The sequence below is a fragment of the Salarias fasciatus genome, chromosome 18 (genome assembly GCF_902148845.1).
Source record: "Salarias fasciatus chromosome 18, fSalaFa1.1, whole genome shotgun sequence".
NCBI classification, from domain to species: domain Eukaryota; kingdom Metazoa; phylum Chordata; class Actinopteri; order Blenniiformes; family Blenniidae; genus Salarias; species Salarias fasciatus.
Genome location: NC_043762.1, coordinates 7774808 through 7798030, shown reverse-complemented (window position 1 = coordinate 7798030; position 23223 = coordinate 7774808). Strand labels below are relative to the sequence as shown.

At 48.2% G+C, this 23223-nt stretch overlaps 4 protein-coding genes across 4 annotated transcripts; 2 read left to right on the top strand and 2 right to left on the bottom strand.

The window, feature by feature from the left end:
• Positions 1-1378: 1378 nt before the first annotated feature.
• Positions 1379-4295, bottom strand: LOC115405851 (leucine-rich repeat-containing protein 30-like). The gene is made up of 8 exons (XM_030115597.1): positions 4251-4295; positions 3749-4104; positions 3425-3556; positions 2767-2880; positions 2445-2579; positions 2223-2356; positions 2060-2108; positions 1379-1956 (listed from the first exon to the last, which is right to left on the bottom strand). Exons 2-8 carry the CDS (start codon positions 3899-3901, stop codon positions 1807-1809), a joined length of 867 nt encoding a protein of 288 aa, XP_029971457.1. The 5' UTR covers positions 3902-4104; positions 4251-4295; the 3' UTR covers positions 1379-1806.
• A 1036-nt stretch (positions 4296-5331) lies between these two features.
• On the top strand, positions 5332-9689 carry sycp2l (synaptonemal complex protein 2-like). Its single transcript, XM_030115014.1, has 19 exons — positions 5332-5337; positions 5450-5564; positions 6216-6295; positions 6471-6559; positions 6694-6728; positions 7015-7157; positions 7235-7287; positions 7360-7405; positions 7491-7583; positions 7716-7788; positions 7889-8016; positions 8126-8222; positions 8339-8419; positions 8642-8721; positions 8868-8901; positions 9003-9088; positions 9190-9330; positions 9405-9499; positions 9578-9689. Exons 1-19 carry the CDS (start codon positions 5332-5334, stop codon positions 9687-9689), a joined length of 1587 nt encoding a protein of 528 aa, XP_029970874.1.
• Positions 9690-10818: 1129 nt separating this feature from the next.
• LOC115405843 (guanine nucleotide-binding protein G(olf) subunit alpha-like) lies at positions 10819-13864 on the top strand. The gene is made up of 12 exons (XM_030115585.1): positions 10819-11081; positions 11163-11235; positions 11425-11479; positions 11558-11677; positions 12347-12444; positions 12570-12624; positions 12703-12776; positions 12850-12908; positions 13039-13159; positions 13251-13381; positions 13522-13589; positions 13718-13864. The coding sequence occupies exons 1-12, from the start codon at positions 10946-10948 to the stop codon at positions 13862-13864; spliced, it is 1137 nt and encodes a 378-aa protein (XP_029971445.1). The 5' UTR covers positions 10819-10945.
• Positions 13865-15629: 1765 nt separating this feature from the next.
• On the bottom strand, positions 15630-21135 carry LOC115405835 (ranBP-type and C3HC4-type zinc finger-containing protein 1-like). The gene is made up of 9 exons (XM_030115573.1): positions 20712-21135; positions 20024-20198; positions 19714-19809; positions 19494-19635; positions 19327-19417; positions 18962-19247; positions 16639-16739; positions 16343-16456; positions 15630-16199 (listed from the first exon to the last, which is right to left on the bottom strand). Exons 1-9 carry the CDS (start codon positions 21006-21008, stop codon positions 16146-16148), a joined length of 1356 nt encoding a protein of 451 aa, XP_029971433.1. The 5' UTR covers positions 21009-21135; the 3' UTR covers positions 15630-16145.
• Between the last annotated feature and the right edge of the window lie 2088 nt (positions 21136-23223).

Genomic DNA, 23223 nt, shown 5'->3' with positions numbered 1-23223 from the left:
TAAGAATCAAAAAGCTTTCAGGTTCACGGAATCAACAAAAAAGGGAGTGAATCTCATGACACATGACCCAGAATACACTGCTTCACATGATCACACACTGGCACAACTCTGGCATCATGTGGTCATTAAAAAACTACAACGCAGTGAACTATTGCCCTCACAATGACAGAAAGATATTTTTCATGTTACAATGATCGAACTTCAACTAACATCCATATTATAGAGCATCTTCCAATAGACTAGAGCTAATCAAAAATAATTAGAAAAAAAATTTCATCAGTTGCTTTGGTGCATTTCTCTCATCAATGTCTGCATTTGTACAAGAGTTAATTCATTACTTTAAACAATCAGTACAAACCGCGCTGCGGAACCAAGTTGATAACCTGCAAAAGCACGTCTTGCTGAAGAAGTAAGAAGAAAAGTATCGTAAATGTTCTAAAACAGCAGAGTTTCATTAAAGCAATTGATGCATGTCTAAATCATTTTCAAGTTGGAATGAATGATAAACTACTACTATGATGTGCAGAAATTATGGTGTATTAATTGTATGAAATGCACCAAGGCAACTGAGAAGAACTGTAACTCAAGTAAATTAATTAAGTGACTGCATTTGCTATTGTTACAAACTTTTTCAGAAGATTTAAACTGCAAGCTTCCAGTGCAAAACAAAATCAACATATAAATGTGACTCAAACCATTTTATTACAGTACTTATAACTTGTAGGATCTCAGACTGTGTATTTTATCTTTACTGGAGAAATTGTGAAGAAATTCCTAAATCAGGCACTAAATCTTTGTTTCAGACCTTACATATGAACTCAGCTATAATTAATAAGGAGAATATAAAAAGCACATAAAATCTACTCATAGAGTGGGAATAAAGATGTCCACTGTGCTTCTTCATGGGGAGGGGATTTGTCTCTCTTCTGTCTCTTGCAGGCCACATTCTGTATTTGCAGCTTGGTGCTAATGACACTCATCAGAATGACTATGAATAAGCATGGAGTCATGCTGAGCTTACACTCTCCACACTGACTGTGAGAAACCTTAAAAGTCGCCAGCAGGTCAATACATGTAAATACCTTTTTGATATTGGAGGGGGAAAAAAAAGGAAAACTTGATTAATACAAATTTATTTTTTAATGTATAAACACATCATGAGCATCTGGTAATAAGCAGACAGGTAATAAGTCCTGACTGTAGCCTCAGGCAGTCCAGCTTTCAGGTAGACTTCGCTTTCACTGAGGTAACCCCCCCACCCCCACCCTCCATCCATTAGGTAGGTAAGAAGCTCACAATCAAGCCCTAGAATCCGCCTTCAACTCATGGCTGTCTAAGTAATTCCACTCCAAACTTTTGTTGAAAAGTCATTTCCTAACTTCAGGTAGTTAAAACAACCCCATTGCTTATTCTGTACAGATAATATGTGCTTGAAGCCCCACCCTCTTGTTCTGAATAGTCTCCATGTTGGCCAGGGATCTTCAACTCAAGGCCTTGAGGACCATCTTCTTGCATGTTTTAGGTCTCTCCCAGTTGCAGCAAAGCTGATTGCAATCAGGGGCTTGATGTAGGGCTTTTTACAAGCTGGACGATGAATTCAACAACAGACTGAGGAGCGCTGAAGCAGGGACAGAGCAAAAACAGGACATCAGCCCTCGATTCTCAGAGTTGCAGATGCCTGATGGAGGAAGCTTCACCCACTAGCTGTAGGTCATCCTCGGCCTTCCCCCGCTTAGGCCTCAGTTAGTGAAGCTCCATCCCTTGTTCTAAGCCGTCTACAGGCACATAAAGCTCCGCCCCCTTGGTCTAAGTCGCCCTCAGGTAGTTATAGAGCGCGGTCAGTCCGCCCTCCAGAACCTCCTTGATGGGTTTGAGCAGCGGGTTGTGGACAATGTGGAGTCCTTTGTCCAGAGGATGGCAGGCTAACCTCTCCAACCGCGACAGGTAGTGCAGCTCCTGAGTGACATGACCACCACCTTCATCATCATCATCATCATCATCATCATCATCATCATCATCATCATCATCATCATCATCATCGGCATAGTCATCGTCATACCTGAGGAACATCCTTGATGTCGTTAAAGTCCAGATTCAGCAGTTCCAACCTGATCAAATCAAATCAGACCTGGTTACACATAGTTACAGTAAGTATTAGGTATGGTTACCTGGTCAGGTGTAGTTACTCGGTTAGGTATGGTTACCGGGTCAGGTGTAGTTACCTGGTGAGGCAGCAGAGACCCTTGGGCAGTGTGTGGAGGCTGTTTCCCTCCACGATGAGGATCTTGAGTTCCACCAGAGCCTGTATGTTCTCCGCCAGGCTGTCCAGTCGGTTACAGGCCAGATGGAGAAACACCTGCAGACACAGAAGAGGTGAGAGGGCATGTCCGTGGCTGCTCAGCGCCCCCTGCTGGAGATGTGTGCTCTGTGAGAAGTGGAGGTACCAGAGCCTTCATGCTGTAGACGCAGGCCGGGAGGTGAGCGATGAGGTTGTGGCTGAGGTTCAGTTTGCGGAGGCGGCTCAGGTTGGAGAGCGAAGCCGGGAGAGAGGACAGCTGGTTGTTAGCCAGACTGAGAACCTGCAGTACGACACACAGCCACAGGAGGGTGGTACTGAGCTAAGACAGACACAGCACCTAGACTAGGTGCTACACACAAGTGTTATCTGGTCTGTTTGTACTGTTTGTAGTGGAGTATTTTGTGTAGTAGTACACAAAGTAGCAAAGACCTGCACACAGTGCTGTGTAGTATAGTGTGTATTAGTACCTCCAGCTGTGTACAGGCTCCGAGCTCTTCAGGAATCTCACTCAGTTTGTTTCTGTAGGCAAACAAAACGCGAAGTCTCCTCAGCTGTCCGATCTCCGCCGGCAGGCTGCTTAGCTACAAACAAACAAACAGAGGGGTGTGTGATGGTGTAATACCTCCTGCAGCCTGCAGGCAGCGCTGCAGAGTGAGTCTGAGCTGCTCCTGAAGGTTGAAGGAGTGAAAGTGGATCCTGATGGATCAGAGGAGGATTAGAACCTTTATTTTTCCAGCACACAGAGCAGCTGCTGCAGGAGCTCAGGGACGCTGCCTGGCTCCAGGGCACCAGGGTCAGAGCTGCTTTTAGTTACAGGACCAGAACAAGTCACACAGCAATTTACCAACACACTTGAAGCATATGAAGATACAGGATCACAAACCACAACAACAGAATCCAGAGACACAGGAATAACCCAGACTTCAAACGTTCACTTGAACGAGATATCAACAGAACCTGAACGAAGCTCTGCCGGATTCTGGGTCCGAACATCTGTGCTAAGTTGAAGTGGCTTCCGGGTTCGTGAATCTGTACTGTTTTGATGTTTTATAAGGAAGGAACATCATTCTGGGAGACAGTATGGAGGCGGGAGTACAGAAGGGGTGGGGCCAAACAGAGACTCACCTGGTTGCCCCACAGGTTGAGGACCACCAGGTTGGAGAGCAGAGCCAGCTGAGGGGGGAGGAACCTCAGACTGTTTAGGGAAAGGTTCAACTTCTCCACATCCAGCAGCTCCCACAGCTCTTCCGGCGCCTCCTGCAGGACAAACTAATCAGCGATCTCAGGCAGTGGATGCAGACCTGGGGTCCACGACCCCTTAAAGAGTGCTACAAAGTAACTACCTTGTAGTTAAAGGAGTCTGCCTCAGAATCTATTAGTTAGCCTTAAAGTTTCATTTGTAATGAGTTAACCTCACTGGCTTCAGCCTGCCAGGAGGCGCTATGGTACCTTCAGTCCTCTGCGAGCCAGAATCAAGACGTTGTATCCAAACTGTTTGACGGTGAATCGTCGGATTCTGTCGGCCGACGTCAGGCTGTCCTCCCTCCCTATGCTCCTCCTCTTCTCTTCCTTCACCTCCTCCTTACAGACAGCTGCTCCCATCCTCTTCCACCTGGCGGAGACGTCCAAAACAGAGCCTTCTGGGAAAAATCCCAGGACTAACAAAGATTCGAAGACTGATGGTCTCCTGATGGCCTCTTGATGTCTTCTTAATGGAGTTTTACTCTCCTCGGTGTTTCCAGATGTTTAGCCTCCCAAGGATGTTCCTCTGAGATGTTCCTCTGGAAAGTTCTCTGCATGTTCATCTCCTCAAACAGAAGAAACCGTGTGAAGTTACAGTTTCTGACAATTTACAGAGCAGATCCAATACACACACACACACACACACACACACACACACACACACACACACACACACGCACACTTAAATGTAGCTCTCTCACACACCTACCTGCTGCTGACCCACTGAAACAACCGAGAACTTTCAGACTTTCTGAGGCTGAGAGAGAGGAGGGTCTATATGAGGACACACACGCACACAGTAACTCTATCAGTCTCACGCGCACGAGAGCGCGCGCACCGAGTAAAGATCTGCCGGGTGATTGTGGTGCGTTCAAGACCTGTTCCAAGTGTGTGGAAATTGTATGAATCGGTGTTTAATTTCAGAGAAACAATAAATTTTAGTTTGCTGTTGTTTCCCCTGTTAAGTTTCTTCCTTCTGCTCCTGCTACCCTATCTACTATTCTCTTCTTCCTTTCCTTCGCCCCTTCTTTACAAATAGTTCATGTAAACAAGTAAACAACACAAATAAATTAACTAAATTTAAGAAAATGAAAGAATGTTTTGCAGTAGTGTGTAGTCTGGGCACTCACAGCAGGGTAGATATATGCGTTGGACCCTCAGGGGGCCCCTGGAGACGTTTGGTTTATATCAATGACATAACTTGAAACCCCCCTCAGAATGATTGAGCCCCCCTGCTGGCTGTGGCGCAAATAATGGACGCTTCAGGATCCCTCAATGAGGATTAGGGTCCGTCATACAACATTGAAAAAACTATTGATAGACTGAAAGAGTCAATACCTCCGTGATTGACAGATTGCGACCACTGCATGCCCATTTGTTCTGCTGGTTTTGTGCGCCTGCGCGGTCCCGACGCTCTTAATGAGTTAAAGAGGAGCAGCTGTGCTCGTTCCCGACAGAGCGCAGGTCCGAGCTACAGTACACCATGGTAAGCACGTGCACACAAACTAAATTATCCTCACGTTTTGGTTAGTCAAATAATGGATAATATTTGCAGGTTGTATTTTTTCCCCATAATTAAAGGATGATAGAACCCTTCAGATTGTTACACTGGGCTTTGATACCGTTACTTTTCTGTAACTAGTGTGTGCGCCCGCGCACAGGTCCACGATTCAGTCCTCAGAGATGACCCTTCTCTGCTGATCTACTGGCTTCTTGATGGAGGACAGTCAGATGCCGCCTTGACCAAACTGGACCGGCTAGTTACTGAGGTGAACAGGCAGGATGGAGCCATGGCTGTTTGTGTGTTGTTGGGCTGTGTAGATTGTTTACTGTGGACTGTTTGTTTGTTTTGGGAGCTTTGTGGATTATATATTATTTGGGAAGCTGTATGGATTGTCTTTCTTTCAGGATCTGCACGCAGGACATTTCAAGAGAGTTGAACTGGTGCTGAAATCTTTTGAGAATTTGACAGAGAACCAACGACAGACAGTCGTCAGCGTGGGACTGGCCACCAAAGTAATCTGTAATCTGAGTATGAATCTATAAGTCCGTTCTCACGAAGTTACAGTATTTCTTGGTTTGCTCGTTTCTTTGTGCAGGTGGTTTTGTGGTTCGAAATGGTCTGTGAAGCACTGACCTCTGACCTCCACAGAAGCTCTGCTCTCCTGTTCAGACTCATGGAGGAGTTCTTGGATCACTTCATGGTGAGTGGCATGCTGGGAAGTGAAGTGATCACTGTTTGTGATCACACCTGTCCAGTGACTGTCAGCCACATGACTCGGCTGGCCAATCGCAGTGCTCCTGTGGAGGCCTCATGCATTTGATATGACCACTGGGACTCCCACTTTAGCAGGGAATCTCCTAACTCCACCGGGAACTATTCAAACTAATGCAAGTAACCCTCTCTCTGTCTCTCAGCTGCTGACTCAGGCATCATCGACAGGTTTGTTTTTATCATGTACTGTGTCACTGGCTAGTCTTTAATCTTGTAACCAGAGGTATCCAATCCTGGTCCGGCAGGTCCACTATCCTGCATGTTTTCAGTCTTTCTGTTACAGCACTATCACTCAGATTCAGCTATGCTGAAGCTTGCATCAAAAACATACAGGAAAGAGACCATCCTGGACCAGGGTTGGACACCTTTGCTCTAAAACTGCCTGTCTTTTTCTATCAGTTCCTGAGCTGTCTGGGATTCTGCTTCAGTTGATTCGTTTGTCTCTCAAGACAGAAATCCACTTCCCACTCAGACTGGAGGTAACAAATCAAAATACTGCCTGAGCTAAAGTAGTATCTTCTGGCTTTTGGTGGTCTCTGTTCTTCTGTTGGGGTCTCTACTGCCTTGTGGCGGTCTTTTCTGGTGTCTGATCATGCGTGGGGTTTGTTGCTGGTCTGTGGCGGTCTCGGTTACGAGTCTTCTGTCTGATTTCAGGGGATCAGAACCTTCAACAATATCGTTGAGGGTCTGAGCCGAGAACAGAGGAGGCTGCTCCAGATTGAGCAGGGCCAGAACCCGATACTGTAAACTGCCCTCTACTACACCCTACTACTTTCACTCCACCACCATCTTCTATATTGACTACTGCCCTATACTACAATCTAGCATGTTGCATTATTTCACCATAGACAGTACAAGATGTGTTTTTGTTTGTCAGGTTTCAGATGGCAGCAGCAGTTCTCACAGTTGGAAGTGAGTCTGAATCCACATTTCACTCACCTCATGCTTTCATGCAGTTTCACATTTCCTTCATTCTGAGTCGCTAAATGGCATCCATGGTTCTCCTGTCGACTGCCTCTGTTGGCCACCATCTTGGATGAGAACCTTCATGTACATTCACTTCTATTGAGGAAGAAATAACCAGAATTTACTCACTTTCGCTATAACTCTCGAACAGATCCCCCCCTCCCGACTCACTGGTGAGAGGACCCAGTTGTTGTGGAAGGCATCCATGTTTGTAGTCCTCTTCCTATTTCAGACTACGAGCTGCAGGGCAGCCTGTTGGAGGCCCTCTGCCGCCTGACGCCACGTAGGCACCGCCAGGAAAGAGCCAACGACTGGTTCTCCAGCTCCGACATCGTCAACGCCTTCTGTAACATCAGAGACGCTGATTTTGAGGCAGTGGGTGACACAGCTGTCCGTCCGAGCACGTTTCCCTCCGTATGCCGGCCTGTCTGCTCACCTGTCTCTCTTTGAAGGACTCCAGACATTTCCTGAACTTTGTGAACGCTTCCAATGGAGAACAGAGAAGGTGAGCGGCTCTGACCTCATGGTCACAAAAACTGATCAAAGCTTGGGTTAATTTTACTCTTGTGTGTGTCAGAGTCTACACCTTCCCCTGTCTGCAAGCTTTTCTAAACACTACACAGGTAAGATGTTCCCATCAGTCAATTTTCTGACTGTCTCAGTCTAAACTAATCAGGAATGCAGACTGAAGACTCATTTTTTTTGCAGTTGTTTCGACCCAAAGATGACCAACTGGAGGAGTTCTGGGTAGACTTTAATGTTGACTCAGAAAGTGTGAGCTTCTTCGTCGATGAGCCTGAGGTAGGACACAGGACGTTATGCCGCTGTATTGCAATCCTGAGCAGGTTTACTCTGTGGCTGAAGTGTCAAAACACAACTTAAATTTCAACATGTTGCTTAGATGATGTTTACATGTTTGACGTGTTGTTTCAGGCCCCTCTGTGGGGCTCCATCCACTTGGTGAAGAACGACGTGAAGCATTACACTCTGCACGTCAGAGACAAGGGTCAGAACCATGATGAAGATGTTGATGAAGATCCTGGTGATCATGATAAAGTTTCAGGGTTTTTTGTTTTCTTTCTCTTCCCCATCATGTGTTGGTACAGAGATGGTGTTCCGTGTTCAACTGAACAATCCCATCATCCATCAGGGCAGCAGAGGTCATACGGTGGAGCTGACCTTCAGCAGCGAGCATCACTGTGAGCTCCATAAGGCGGTGGAACGAGTCTTCATGGTACAGAGTGACTGTAACCCTCCAACGTTGGCGTAATGTCATCACATCGACTGTTGTTCTGAGTATGTCAGTCTTTGTTCAGAAGCTTCAACGCTCAGCTGCTCCTCAGGAAGCCACTGGCACAGTTCCACCCTCCCCCTCTGCAAAATCAAACTGTAAACTGACTTACAGCCGCAAGAAACCACAGAGCAAGAGCCAGCTGAAGGGTGAGCGAGGCAACTATAACCACAACTAGAACAAGACAAAAGAAGTAATTCTTAATCTCAGGTCAAGGAAAAACGACTCCAAATGACCTTCAGTAACCTTCTCTGTATCCCTGCAGTTTTACCTTTGTCATCACCAAGCAGTGAGGAAGACTCCACCATCTGCTTGGTAATAACACTGGAACAAGATGTCAAACAGTGTCACACATGTTCCTACCAAATTAGACTTTGAGGTATTTGTTTTAGATTGACAGTCGAAATCAGGCTGAGATCCTGTTTGATGCCATCAGAGAGTCCACACCTGTGACCAGCCGTGAGTCTATGAACTATAAAAAAAACCTCAACAAAAATGGAATTGGACAGGTTGTTCTTTGAAGAACCAGCAGGGGACACTAGGTGGTTTTAATATGAGACTGCTTTAGGTGTTCGTGATGGGGAGGAGCCTCACAGCTCTCAGCAGCAGAAGGCAGACTTTGGAGGAAATATTTCTCCAATAAAAAAGGTGTCTTTACTAAATATGTATCAATAAGAATGGAAGTTTTTTTGTGTAATTTACCTGTTGCTCACCTGTAGGGTGCCTGCAGTGCAGCTGTAGCAAACATGTACCTCCTCGACTAACCAGTACTCGCCTGTGTGCCTTTCTTTAAGGATGTCATCAGGAAGAGAAAAGCTGCAGATTCAGGTTGCTGTTTTTGCTGTCCTGCCTATTTTATCTGGAAATCAAAATGGGGAGGGTAAAAAGAAAGTTACTCCAAACGGCACATTTATCCAACCTGTGTTTAGCTCACCTGTCAGACCGGAGTGAGACTGTGCCTGCCACGAAGATGAAGGCTGATCCTCAGTCAGAAGAGGAAGCACCCCTGATCATAGTGACAGGTTAAATCTAGTGTTTTTGACTTCTATTTTAAGTTTAGTCCGTTCTGAATCTGGTCTTCTCCCGCTCGTAGAGAGCTCACCTGAACGGGTGGAGGCAGATTCAAAGGAGGAAGAACCAGTCACCCAGGAAGACTGGCATCTACCCGAACCATGCTTCGAACCACAGACTGAGCTGGCACCCAACATCATCGCTGCCTTCAAAACATTAGAATCAGAGCTGGAGAAAGACTTCACTGTCAGTACACTCACCTGCAGAAAGGCTGACTAATGGTTGCCTGTGATTGCCTGATCAAAAAGGTTTGTTTTCAGGCCTGCAGGGAAAAAGTCGAAGCTGGAGTACATTTTACTCTGATGGAGTGTGAGCAGCTCGTTTCCTCACTGCTCACAACGGTTCATGAGAACAGGTACCGTACCTGTTCATGGAAATGGACATCCCCCACCTCCACACTGCTGATTAAAAGAGAAACGTGTGTGTACTTCAGGCTGAAGTTGCTCCAGACATTCGGGAGCAGCATCTCGGATCATCTGAAGCAACTTGCAGAGGAGTCGTCAACTCTGAATTCCATCAACACCCAGATCCTGGTACTAACGTGAATCACAGTGTCGGTCTCAGTTCAGCAACACTTTAGGATTCAAGGCGTTCAAATTGTTCAGAAGCAGGATTTTGGTGTTGCAGGTCTCGGACTGATTCTGTCATTTCAGAAGTTCTTCCAGTTGGAGAAGCAGAGGCTGAAAACCTTCTGTGATGACCTCCTACAGAGGTCGGTGAAAGGTTCACGCTGCACAGATCTGGTTTGGAAGCAGTTTGAAACTGGTTTAAGGACTGAGCCAAACCTGATCAGACCGGCTCCATCTGTTTTCATTTGCTTCAGGTTCAACTCATTGGACAGTGGAGAATCGAAGGTGGAGCCAGCGTCCAGTCAGTCTGTGGACCACATCTGAAGAACCAGAACCTTATCACACCTGGAGTCTGCTGCAGCTTCACTTTCAGTGTGTTTTCACTTTCTGTTCAAGATAATAAAATCACACAAGCGTTTGTCTACTGCAGTTCTTCTTCAAAGCCACCAGATGAAGACAGAACAAAGAGGAATGCATCGTTTGTTTTTCCAAGTCAGCTAACAATATAAACCAATGTGAAGTCAATCATGGTATCTGAACAATTTCATTTAAGTCTAAATTACTGATTTATTTATCAAAAATAATTTTAATTCTATCAGAACTAACCCAATAATTGAAGTCAAACTTAGTTTGGTACAAAAAAAATCAAATTATGATCTGATTTAGGATTCCTCATGAAAATACTCCAACTATAACAGGCACACAAACAGGTTTGTGTGTTGTGAATTTGGTTGTCAGGCAGCAAAGTGACACCGGAGGTTCAACAAAACCCCCCAAAGACCTGCAAGAGAGACGCCGCTAATGAGGGGCGGTGGGGGTGTGGGGCAGACAGGTGAGACAGAAGAGCTGCTCAGGTGAGTCACTGCACAACCGGAGAGACATCAGACGGCAGCACCGGAGTGTCGTCTCCCCATCAGCTGGACCAAACAAGACTCGGTCCGGAATAAACCCGACTCAACAGGATCAAATCTGGATTAAATCTAACTGAGGTGGAGGACGGAGCAGGATGCTGATTGGCTGAGGAGCCACCGTCACTGCGTGCTTTTGCTTGTTTGTGGACTTTGATGGATGGAGGGACTCTGGATCTGATCTGGACCTGCTGAGACAACCGATCAGCGACAGCTGCAGGTCTGTGGGGGTTTGATCAGGTCCTGTTTTGCTGGTTGTTTACCGTTTACCTTCTTCTTCTTCTTCTTCTTCTTCTTCTTCTTCTTCTCCTGGTCTCAGAGGAGATGGGCTGTCTGGGAGGGAAAACAGAGGAAGAACGACTGGATGAGAAAGCCAAACGAGAAGCCAACAAGAAGATCGAGAGACAGCTTCAGAAGGAGAGACAGGCGTACAAGGCCACACACAGACTGCTACTGCTCGGTGAGACGCCTGCCAGTCTTCACCTGTGTAAGTTTACCTGTCTGTCTACAAAACTATGCCTCTACCTGTCCGTCTCTGTAGGTGCAGGAGAATCAGGTAAAAGTACCATTGTGAAGCAGATGAGGATTCTTCACGTTGACGGCTTCAATGCTGAGTAAGTTCAAAGTTCAGGGTCAAAGGGTCCAATCCTGGTCAAATTAACCAGGTCCAGCTTTCTGATTTGTTTTAGAAAACTTGATCCCCCCCCCCCCAGAAAGTCTTGCACTGGTCTAAATGACAAATCCCGGCTCTGGTTCAGATAAGCTGATGTGCTCCTGAGCGTTCTGGCCTGTTTGTGTTTCAGAGAGAAACAGCAGAAGATTCAAGACATCAGAAAGAACGTGAAGGATGCCATCGTGGTAAGTCTCATGACTATTGGCTGTGATTGGTCCCGCTGAGGGCTGGGGATTTTTTTTAACCCGATGTCACCGTTTCAGACTATCGTGTCAGCCATGAGCATCCTGTCCCCGCCCATCGCCATCGGTAACCCGGGCAACCAGTTCAGGATGGAATACATCAAGAGCATCGCACCCCTGTCTGACTTCGAGTACACTGAGGTAACAAACGTACACAGCGTATGGTCCGTAGGCCAGGTCCTGAGGTCAACCCGTGGACAGGTCTTGAGGTCAGCCTGTAGACCAGGTCCTTCAGTTGATCTGTAGACCAGGACTTGGGGTCAACGATTTCTTGTGGTTGAATGAATGATAACCCATAAAACTTGAGGTGTGTTCAGGAAGTGAGGATGAACTTAAGATATGCGATGCAATAAGGGTCAGGTGTTAAATCTCAAACGCGTGGTGCGTTCAGGACCTGATGGTGAGACTAACAGACGTGGTGCGTTCAGGCGTCGCTCACCGGTGAACTGAGGTGTGAACAGTTACCTGATATAAGAGACAGCAGCAGGAGACCCGCTGTTTGTTTTAATGATGTTAATGACATGATGTAACCTGCTCACCTGGGAAAACACACACACGCACACACACATATATATATATACACACGCACACGTCTCTGTGTCACAGAAGGACTCATTATCTAAACTGTCTCCGACCCTCTGAGGAGCGTCAGCCCTCAAAACAAGCGTCTTCCTGCGACACCACCAACTTCCTAAGCACGCACGCACGCACGCACGCACGCACGCACACAAACACACACAGACTTGAGGAAGTGTGTGTATGTGTGTGTACAGCCTGAAGGGCACTCTGACCTCTGTGTGTGTCCTACAGGAGTTCTTCGAGCATACTCAGAAACTGTGGGAAGATGAAGGAGTGAAGGCCTGTTTTGAACGCTCTAATGAGTACCAGCTGATCGACTGCGCTCAATAGTAACATACACACACACACACACACACACACACACACACACACACACACACACACACACACAAAACGACTCAGAGTGCTTCTTCGACCTGCTGCTGGCACCTGATTGGTTATTCTTGTGTTTCAGCTTCCTGGATAGGTTGGACTCGGTCAGAAGCACCGACTACACACCAACTGACCAGGTAACGAAGCAGCCAATCAGCACGCAGCGTCCACCTTGACATACCTGCCTGGTCATCCTCCTCTTCATTCTCCTGCAGGATCTCCTGCGTTGCAGAGTTCTGACTTCAGGGATCTTTGAAACCAGGTTTCAGGTGGACAAAGTCAACTTTCAGTGAGTTTAACAGCGTACATGTGCGCAGACACACACACAAAAACACACATCTAATGTTCTGTGTGTTTGTCAGTATGTTTGATGTGGGAGGGCAGCGGGATGAGCGCAGGAAGTGGATCCAGTGCTTCAACGGTGAGAGAAGCTCTGATTGAGTGAAATGTAGGTGAATTGGAAGGGACTTCTCTCATTTGAGAAAGTGTGTGTGTGTGTGTGTGTGTGTGTGTGTGTGTGTGTGTGTGTGTGTGTGTGTGTGTGTGTGTAGACGTGACAGCCATCATCTTCGTGGCGGCCAGCAGCAGCTACAACATGGTGATCAGAGAGGACAACTCCACCAATCGGCTGCGAGAGTCTCTGGACCTCTTCAGATCCATCTGGACCAACAGGTTCATCTTTGCTCTGTGATTGGCTGCAGTGAAATGTGTCTACTCTGTGACTGGCTGCACCAAACCCTTTCTGCTTTATGACTGGCTGCAGGTTTCTGAAGACCATCTCAGTCATCTTGTTCTTGAACAAACAAGACGTTCTAGCTGATAAGATTTTGGCGGGAAAATCCAAACTGGAGGATTATTTTCCCGAATATACCAACTACCAAGTTCCTCCTGATGGTAACGCACACACACACACACACACACACATACACACACACACACACACACACACACACACACACACACACACACACACACACACACACACACACACACACACACACATTCACGTGACCTTCTCTCGCTTGTGTTTGTAGCTGTTCCAGATTCTGAGGAGGACCCCAAAGTGACTCGAGCCAAGTTCTTCATCAGAGACGAGTTTCTGGTAAAACAAACCAAATACAGACATGTTGAACTCACGCGTCAGATCTAACATTAGCTTGCTTAACATGTTTACATTGTGAGTGTTAAACTTGCCGAACGATAACACGAATGTGTGCAAACTCTTTCCAGAGGATCAGCACGGCGAGCGGTGACGGCAAACACTACTGCTACCCTCACTTCACCTGCGCTGTCGACACGGAGAACATTCGCCGCGTCTTCAATGACTGTCGCGACATCATCCAGCGCATGCACCTGCGGCAGTACGAGCTGCTCTGATTGGCTGCTGGGCCCTCGTCTCGCCCCGCCCCCTCCTGTGCGCTCAAAAAGATAATGTCAGTGCTAGCATGTTGTCTAAACCGACACTGATAGATCCTCCTCTGCCTGATCATTCACTGATTACTGAGCTGAAACTGTTTCTACATGCTGCCTCGAGCATTGAATTGTGTAATTCTGATGGTGTTTGTGAACTTGTTAGATTTGTCCAAAGTTTAGATTTTGAACATTAAATCGTGCTCGACTCAAACGGAGATGGAGTTTGTTCACCTCTGTTAATCTGCTGAGCAGTTTAGACACGAGACCCAACATCCGATCGGAGATCTGAAACTCCAGAAAGCTCACCTGTAGGTCAAGGTCCCAGAGTCTGGAGGAAGAGTGGAGAGGCTCATAATCCACGTTACATAAAGTGTGTATGTTTCCTCAGTCTGTGATGATTTGGGCTCCATGTCATCTGATGGCATCGCTCCACTGAGTTTTCTCAAGTCCGCAGTAAACGCAGCATCTACTTGGAAATTTTAGAGAACTTCAATCTTCCTTCTGCTGACAGGCTTTCTGGAGACGCTGATTTCATTTTCCAGCAGGACCTGGCTCCTGCCCACACTGACAAAGGTACCAAAAACTGACACACTGAATTTTGGGTTTTCATTATCTGTAATTATCATTAAAATGTCAAGAAATTAAGTCTTGAAATATTTCGCTCTGTCCAAATTGACACCTTTCTGAATTTCCATCCATTTGCTTTACACGACATGACCATTAAAACTGCACAGGCACTTTACAATACATCCACTGCTTGGATTAAAGGTTGCTGTCAGATAGCTTTATGTGCAAGTTCACCGTTACTATTTGCATTACACCTGGAACCATTAGCTCAATGCGTAAGACTGAATGAAGAAACGTAGAGGAAAAAGGCAACTAAACACAAATTGAACTGCTATGCAGATGACATTTTAATTTATCTGGAGAAACCAACAAACTCTGTACCTAAGTTGGTGCATTCTTTTAAAAATTATGGTCAATTAGCATATGTGATTAACATAAGCAAGACACAGTTGCCTACATGCAATTACAGTCCAAGAGAAGTGGAGGATGAGCACCCTTGAGTATCTTTTTCAGACCCTACCGATAGATATCGATCAGAAACAGTTCAGTGAATGGGACAGAACGTTATCAAGGAACTTATAGCAAAGTGAAAGACCCACCATCTGCCTAAAGACATTCCAGTTAGAAAAAGAAAACAGGGATGGGATTTAACCTGTCTTGAGGATTATTATTATCATCGTGCAGCACAGTTGAGACCAATGATATGCTGGTGCAACTCATGGAAAAACACTGAAGAAAGGATACCCCCCTGTCCCGATACAAGCGATTTCAGTCGACAGTAATGTGTGTAGATTTAATGTTTGGGCAGCTAAAGGCATAAACTGCCTTATGCAGTGCTATGAAGAAAGAGACACAGCGCTATGAAGAAAGAGACACTGCTCAGCTTTGACATACCAAAAGAGAAATACTTATGAGAAAACCAAGACTTCTATCTGGAGAGAGCTACATCATGCCTTACAACATATATAAGTCTGAAACATATTTGGGTTGAAGGAATGAAGTGGCCCTGAGCCCCATCAAGCCACCCCTCTCCAAACTAAATGTCAAAGGAAGCAGAGTGAAATCCAGAACCAGGTGGAGTTTGTTTAGTGCAAGCTCATGTACTTTTTTAGTTGTTGGGCAGACGAGACGACACACCGACAGGAAAAGATGGACGCAGCTCGTTCAGTCAGTTTTTCTTTAATTTCCAGCTAATATGAGTTTTTACACTTTAATGTATGAAACAGGTCATTCCTTTGCTGTCACAGCTCAGAGGGAGAAAAGTCGGATCACATGACTGCAGTTTGGTAAAAACAAGACACTCAATACAATGTTATAAAAAAATAAAAAGCACTGGACGAACCCTGTAAACGACGATCCCGCTGCTCCATCGTTTGGCATCGACGGGTTCAGCTCGATTTCAGCTGCAACCGCTGAAACAAATCAGGCTATTTGTGTGCAACACACATACACACACACTCACACACACACATATACACACACCTTGTAAAATAAATAGAGAAGCGGTGTGGCTGATGCAGATGTGTGTTTTGGAGCCTCGGTGGGTGCAGCTACAGTCTTCAGACGACTTTCAGTGCACTTCTCGTCTGCTTGTTAGGACGTTGTCGACTTGTGTGTCTCTCTTTGTGTTGATGTGTGAGTGACTGACACGTGAAACGGCGGCGGCCATGATGGGCAGTCAGCTGCTGCTCAGAGCTGCTTCTCCTCCTCGGTCCTCTCGCCGCCCGTTCTCCTGAGAGGATGCAGAGGCTGTCAGTCAGGAACCAGGAAAGATAGATGTGTGTGTGTGTGTGTGTGTGTGTGTGTGTGTGTGTGTGTGTGTGTGTGTGTGTGTGTGTGTGTGTGTGTGTGTGTGTGTGTGTGTGTGGCTGGTACCTGCTGGCTGCAGCTGTGCTGCAGTGTGTCGGGTCGCGCCGTGGTGCAGATCTCGCAGCCGGGACGAGACGGTTTGTTGATAAAGGTGCAGGAAGGACACGCCCACTCAGTCAGCTGAGAGGAGGAAACAGCATTGCAGTAACTCATTATTCAAGTCACTGACAATTACCGGTTACCGTCAGCAAGAGTCAAAACTGTAGTTATGTATCGGAATCACTTGCTACAGAGTAAAAAATGACGGTACACACACACACACACACACACACACACACACACACACACACACACGCACGCACCTGTGTTTTACTGGCTTTGCTGCTGTGCTCGTTCAGCTGCAGCTTCTCCATGTCGAGCACATCCTTGATGTCACCCGGCCGCTCAGTCGATCCACCCGTACCTGAAAACACCAAGGAGACAGTCAAACGAGTCCACGGTTCAGACTGAGCACACACACACACATCCCACCAACTGAAAATACTCCTCAGAATTGAATGCAGAATCTTTTCGTACAGACATTCATGTAGAATCAATTTAACATTCTGAAGCTGTTTACATGATGTTTCAAGTGAAAAGGTATCATTATTGGTGTTTTTATTCCACAGAAGTTTCTCGTTTACACTTTAATATTTTGAAAACATCTGTTTCCACGAAAACAGCAGAAATGCTGAAAACAATGTAGTTTCCATGTTTGGCCACTAGTGGGTGCTAATGTTTGTTTTTCTAATGTTAATTCGCCTTAGATGAAGTGAAAATTAGTATTTGAGGGTGTACCCAAAAGAATCCGGAATTTGACTGTAACTTTTTATTTCTGACATTTCAAAATAAAACATCACAGTCGCCTTCAAAATAACCTCCATCCGCATTAATGCAGCGCTCCAGCCGTGTCTCCCACTTCACGAATGTGTCGTCAGACCCGCCTGTAATTGTGCCATTTCTTGCCGGCTGCGATTTTTCTGTCACCTCCTCCACATCTGCAAACCGCTGTCCCTTCAGCTCCTTCTTCAACTTGGGGAACAAGAAAAAGTCACTCGAGGCTTCATCTGGCGAATAAGGCGGATGGGAGAGAAGATTCATCTCATTCTTCGCCAGAAACTGCGTGACGCGCAGCGCCGTGTCCGCTGGTCAAACACACACGTCGGGGGGTCTTGGCGCACCGTATCTGGGGTGGGGCTGTTCAGGTAAACGGGACTGCTCGTTTGGCCTCACTCACGGCACGGTGTGGTTACTGCCCCTCAATTTTAATCGCAAACAACATATACTCCATCAACACTCGCGAGGCGAGGGGGAGGGAGGGGGCAATGGGGTCTTCTGCGCCCCTGTTTCCGGATTCCTTCTGGTGGAGGGCGGGGGATGGGGGCTGTTGTTTTCCCCGCGGGCCTGGGGTTTGGACCGGCTGTGGTTTGGGGGACTGCTGGCTCTGGGGGGTGCATACCTGTCTGCAGTGGTGGGGTTTGGGGGTGGGGGCGGCGGGGGGGAATTATATAAATGTATGGTTCTGTCAGTTTTTGTGTTGGCTGTTAGCTCTGTTTTGGTGTTGTCTAGATTGGGGTTTGGGATGGTTCTTGGTTGCGTGTGGTGCGTTGACAACACTGTTTTGCATTTGTTATGAATTTGTACATAGGTTGTGCCCCCCCGTTCTCCCTCTCTTTATCTTTCTCTCTTTTCTGTCTCTTGCTCTCTGAGTGTTTCTGTCCCGGTCCTGTCCGGCAGCCATGCTGGACGCCAGCTTTAAATAAAGACAGCAGCAGGAGGAGATTCGTTCTCGTCCTGCTGCTAACATTAAAATCTGTTCAGATAGTACAAGGCTACAATCATACAATATTGCACGCCCCAGCTGCTGAACAGGACAAGGGAAAAAAAAAAAAGAAAGAGGCTTCATCTGGCGAATAAGGCGGATGGGAGAGGAGATTCATCTCATTCTTCGCCAGAAACTGCGTGACGCGCGGCGCCGTGTCTGCTGGCGCACTGTCGTGGTGGATCAACCAGGCTCCACTCCGCCACTACGCGGGCCGCTTCCTCCTCACATCCTCACGGAGCCGTCTGAGGACTTCGATGTAGTTGTCCTGATTTACAGTCTGACCTGGAGGGACAAACTCGCTGTGGACGATACCCTGGACAGCGGAAAAGCAGCTCAGCATTGTTTTCACTGCTGAGCGGACCTGACGCGCCGACATCTGGCCCTTCTTAAACCGCACAAACCACTCATGGACCTGATTCTCTCCCAGAGCATCATCCTTGTAGGCTTGCTGCCTACAGGTGAGTGTTTCTGCTGCTGTTTTTTCCCAGCAAAAAGCAGAATTTAATGTTTGCGCGCTGCTCTGGCTTTCCGGTTAAAGTCGCCATTTTGGAAAAAATCGCAGACCTCCTCTGCACTCTGTTGCTATAAATAGCGCCTGACAGGCGTCAGTGTCACTCTCGGAGCTCTGATTTCTCACAGATGTGCATGAGGCTTACCTGCAGCACATCTGACGGCCAGAAGTCGGAACTCATTATTATTATTGTTTTCTGACCAAATTCCGTTTTTTTTTGGGGTACCCCCTCGTATGATTGCAATGCTTCTTGGTCTTCCATTTACAAAATGCACAGGGGCGTGTGCCCCACCGCGACGGGGACACTGACCCTGGTTGTTGTGGGGGAGTCGTGAGGGCAGGGTGCTGTAGCCCCTCCAGTCCTGAGAGGTGGGGCCGTTCCCCAGGGGGAGGGGCGGGGCGAGGAGGGCGCTCTCCAGGTCCTGCTGGAACAGCTGGCGTGTGATGCGGGCCTGTCGGGCGGAGATCAAGTACAGGTACGCCGTGTCGCCGTCCCTCTGCACGCCGTAAGAGGCCAGCGAGCGCGGCTCGGTGCACAGGCACTGACCGATGACCCAGCGCTGCACTCGAGGGTGGAAGCCGTACTCCAGGAACACCTGAGGAGGAGGCAGAGCGGCGAGGTCAGGCGGAGGAAGCGCAGCGCAGAGTGAGTGTTAAACAAAGGAAGGCTCTGACCTGTTGTTTGAGAGCAGCCACGGTCATGAAGGGGAACACTTTCACTGTGACACAACAGGAGGAGGAGACATCCTCCACCACCACTGATAAACTGCAACACACCCGATTACAGATTACAAGGTGTTCGATATCCGCCGTCGCTGCTCACGTCACCCTTCTATCCTCACCTGATTTCTCCGTCTGCGTAGTTTTTCTCGGACAGCTGTATCGTCAGCGCCACCTTCTGCCGGGCCAGCGCCGAAGCGTGCTGCGAGGCCGCCTGCGTGTCGCCGGCCTCGATCGCCCGGGCAAGCTCCAGACACAGCTCCTCTGAGGAGGAAGGAGGAAGAGGAGGTCAGAGGAGATGTGTTGGGTGTGGAGGAGGACGAGGGGAGGAGCGACACTCACCGCTGAGCGGCAGGGAGGCGGAGCTCCACTGATCCATCGCCGCTGCTGCCGTGCTGCTCGGTTTACCGTCTGCTTCAAACGCACCGATGTTTGCAACTGTCGGGAGGAAGAGAAGAGCTTTGCAAACTCATCCAAAACAAAGGCTCCCAATCGGCGGTCCTGGAATCACCAAATTCCTCATCAACTCTTAACAGGTGTCTTTTCATGTGTGAGCTCTGCATATTATGTGCTTGGTTTTGTCAATATGCATGTGCTTTAAACCTCTCCATAAATGGAGCTGGATGGTTGGTGAGATTGGAAGGAATTGAACCTCGATGCGCCTCTCGGAGCGAGGACATGACCACGGTGGCCCACTCCTCTGCCTCCCGGTCGCAGCGGAAGTTGAAGCGGATGCAGTCGTGAGGCGGAGCTGCGAGACGCATCTCATGGCAGCGCGACGACTTCACCTCGTATTGCACCGAGCGCAGGTCGAACTCTGCGATGAACTGAGGGGGAAAAAACAGTTATTACACAAACCCCCTGAGGAAAATTCTAAGGCTTCCAGACACAAGTGGAAATAACTGACACTGAGTATCAGCCCTCCAGGGTGAGACCAGTTCACGGTTTCAGAATGACTTCCTAAGAGTGTGTCTTAGGAATGCTAAGTTCTGTACCTGGAGGGAAAACGTGTGCGTGTGTGTTTTACACATCAAAACACTGTGCACCCATGAACAAAACAAAGTGTAGAGTTTCCATGATGTCTGGAACAGGAAATGAAAGTGAAAGTGAAATGAGTTGAAGCAACATCATGGAAAGTGTTTAGAAACAGCTCGGAGTGTGTTTGTTCTCCTGTCACACTGAATCCAGAGGCTCATGGTGGCTGCAGCTGAGTGTGAACAAACACCGGACAACAGACGGTTTCTGTGTGTGTGTGTTTCTGTGCGTGAGTGTGTGTGTGTGTGTGTGTGTGTGTGTGTGTGTGTGTGTGTGTGTGTGTGTGTGTGTGTGTCTCAGCTCACCACACTGCGGTTCCCACTCGTGTCTCTGAGCGCCAGCCGGAACTCTCCGGCCCGGCTCGGGTCCATGCTGAGCTGCAGCCGCAGAGCCTCGCTGCCCGCCCCGGGCAGACACAGAGGCCGGATCCCGGAGTTGCACACGGAGACGCGGACCGACATAAGCACGGTGCTGCAGCAGACGGCCGGGGCGGGCCCTCCGCCGCCGCCGCCGCTGCCGCTGCCGCCGCCGCACGCAGCCTGCTGCTGGGACGAGGCGGGGACCGGGGCCGGCGGAGCCCAGCCGCCCGAGCTGAGAGCCATGTCTGCTGGGCGGCGGACCCTCTAGGCGGTCCGGCGGCGCGGGGACAGCGGGTTCTGGGGCAGGCTGCGGCTCGGTTCTGCTCCTGCAGCTTCTGCCATTTCTGTTTGATCCGAGCAGTAAGGAAGAAAACAGGAAGGTCCCCCAGTCTAATCCGTCCGGACAGAAACCAGACGCACACACATTGGACCCCCCGCCCCCCGCAGGAGAGTCACTCATCTTTATCATCGGTTTCATCCTTACAAATATAATGAAGCCTTTAATGAGAAAAACACCACACACGAGACAGATAAAAGGAAAAGTTTCTCTTTCAACAGGAAGAACCCCAAAGAACCAGAGTCAGAAGTGGAGACTTTCTGCTAATGTGTGACCACAGAAAGAGAGAAAAGGAGAGACAGAAGAGACTCTCTCTTCAACTTCAGCTGAGAGTTATTTCACTCACTGGACTTTACTTTGACATTAAAATGGAATTGGGAACGTTTACATTTAACTCCTGCTTGCAGACTCACAAACATGTAACGGCATCTAAAATATCTCTCAGCCACAACAGGAATTCTCATTTGTCACTGATTTATAGAAATGCTGGGAATATAGGAGAGAAATGACCTTGAATTGAGCTTCAAAACAGGCTGGAGTCTTTCAAGCCTTCAGCAGCTCCGTTACAGCGGCCCGCTCTAAAAACACTCATTAGATTGACTCTTAAGAGATGACTGGTTTCTTTCAGATAGACACAAAAGACAGCACCTTTTGTTGATCAGCTTGTTTGTTCTGAATAACTCAGCTCCAACAATTATCATATATTAAAATTCCTCTATATAATTGATTCTGAGTTATTAGTTTTTGAGTATTATCTAAATATTTCCTAATTTATTTTTTGTTTGTGTCAGATTTATTATTTGTTTATTTTGCATGTTCGATTTGGGCAATTGGCACATTATTTTCTGTTAGGCTTGATTTTGTAGAGTTAAAGGGCAACTCCGGTTTTTTGACACCTGGACCTTAGGTGTGCACTCAGACAAACATCGTGCAGCTCGGAGTCCTTCAGAAGTTATTTAGATCCAACCGATTTAGCGGGGGCCACGGCAAAGGAGCTTCAGCACGGGACATAATCTCTGCAAAATCACTCATTTCGGCTATATTTTTTCACCCATCGCCAGTGTTATCATAAAGTCAGCTCATCTACCATCTTCAGGTGGGTCAGCTGACAGTTTTCGCTAACTTAGCCACAATTAGCTCAGATGGGAACTTTGCGGAGCTCCTCTCCCCAGCAGAGAGGCAGTTTGGCTCGGCCTCGGCTGTCACGGCGCCTCGGTGCCTGACTTCCAGGGGCCGAGTTGGGGCCGATTGGGTAAACGGACTGGAGCTGGCCGTGGCGTGGCTGCTGGAGCTCTCCCGCTGCACCGCGGCCTGCTCCACGCGCCTCCGTGGTTATGCAGCGGGTCCCCGCGCGCTCCGTGGCCGGCACGGAGGGCGTCTCCGCCCGGGAGTGGAGATCCAGAGCTCTCCCGTCAGTGGGAGAGCTATAAATAAGGTCCAGGTGTCAAAAAACCGGAGTTGCCCTTTAATTAGTACTACCTGCACTTGGAGGTTCTACTTCGTAAGTGCTTAGCCCGCCTATGGGCTTTGCTAGTGGCACTCCTCTGCTCTTAGCCAATCTACTGAGACAATAAAAAGCTCGACACACCAATCCCCAATGCGCGATGGCCAGCACCACGCTCCTCGCCGAGGGTATATCCCCAAGGGCAACGCTGCCACAAACCCTTCTTCTTCCTCAGTTCCTCGAGACGTTAGAAGCCCTTTTCATCTCTTCAGAATAAGACCCTTTTCTATGGATCAAGAATGGATTCTCCAGCCCGTGACCAGCCGCCAACGGGCGTCAGGCTGTTCACCTGCCGCTCCTGCGGCGCTCCGCTCTTCGAGGGAGACCGTCATGAGCTCTGCTTCATCTGCCTCGGCTGACAGCATCACCGCCAGCGGTCCTCCTGCCCAGCCTGCCTCGCTCTGCCGCCCGAAGAACTTCAGCGGCGAGCGGCCTTCATGGGTGACACCTCTCTGGTTCCCGCCCGCGAGGACAACGCCGCCCCCACTGCCTACGAGCGGGACGAGGTTAGCGGCAGCAGAAGCAGAGCTTTGGTGTCGCGAAGTTTTCACCATGACGACTCCGCCTCCACCGTTTCCCGTGCCAGCCACCAGGATGCCCCCCGTGAGCCTGTGGAA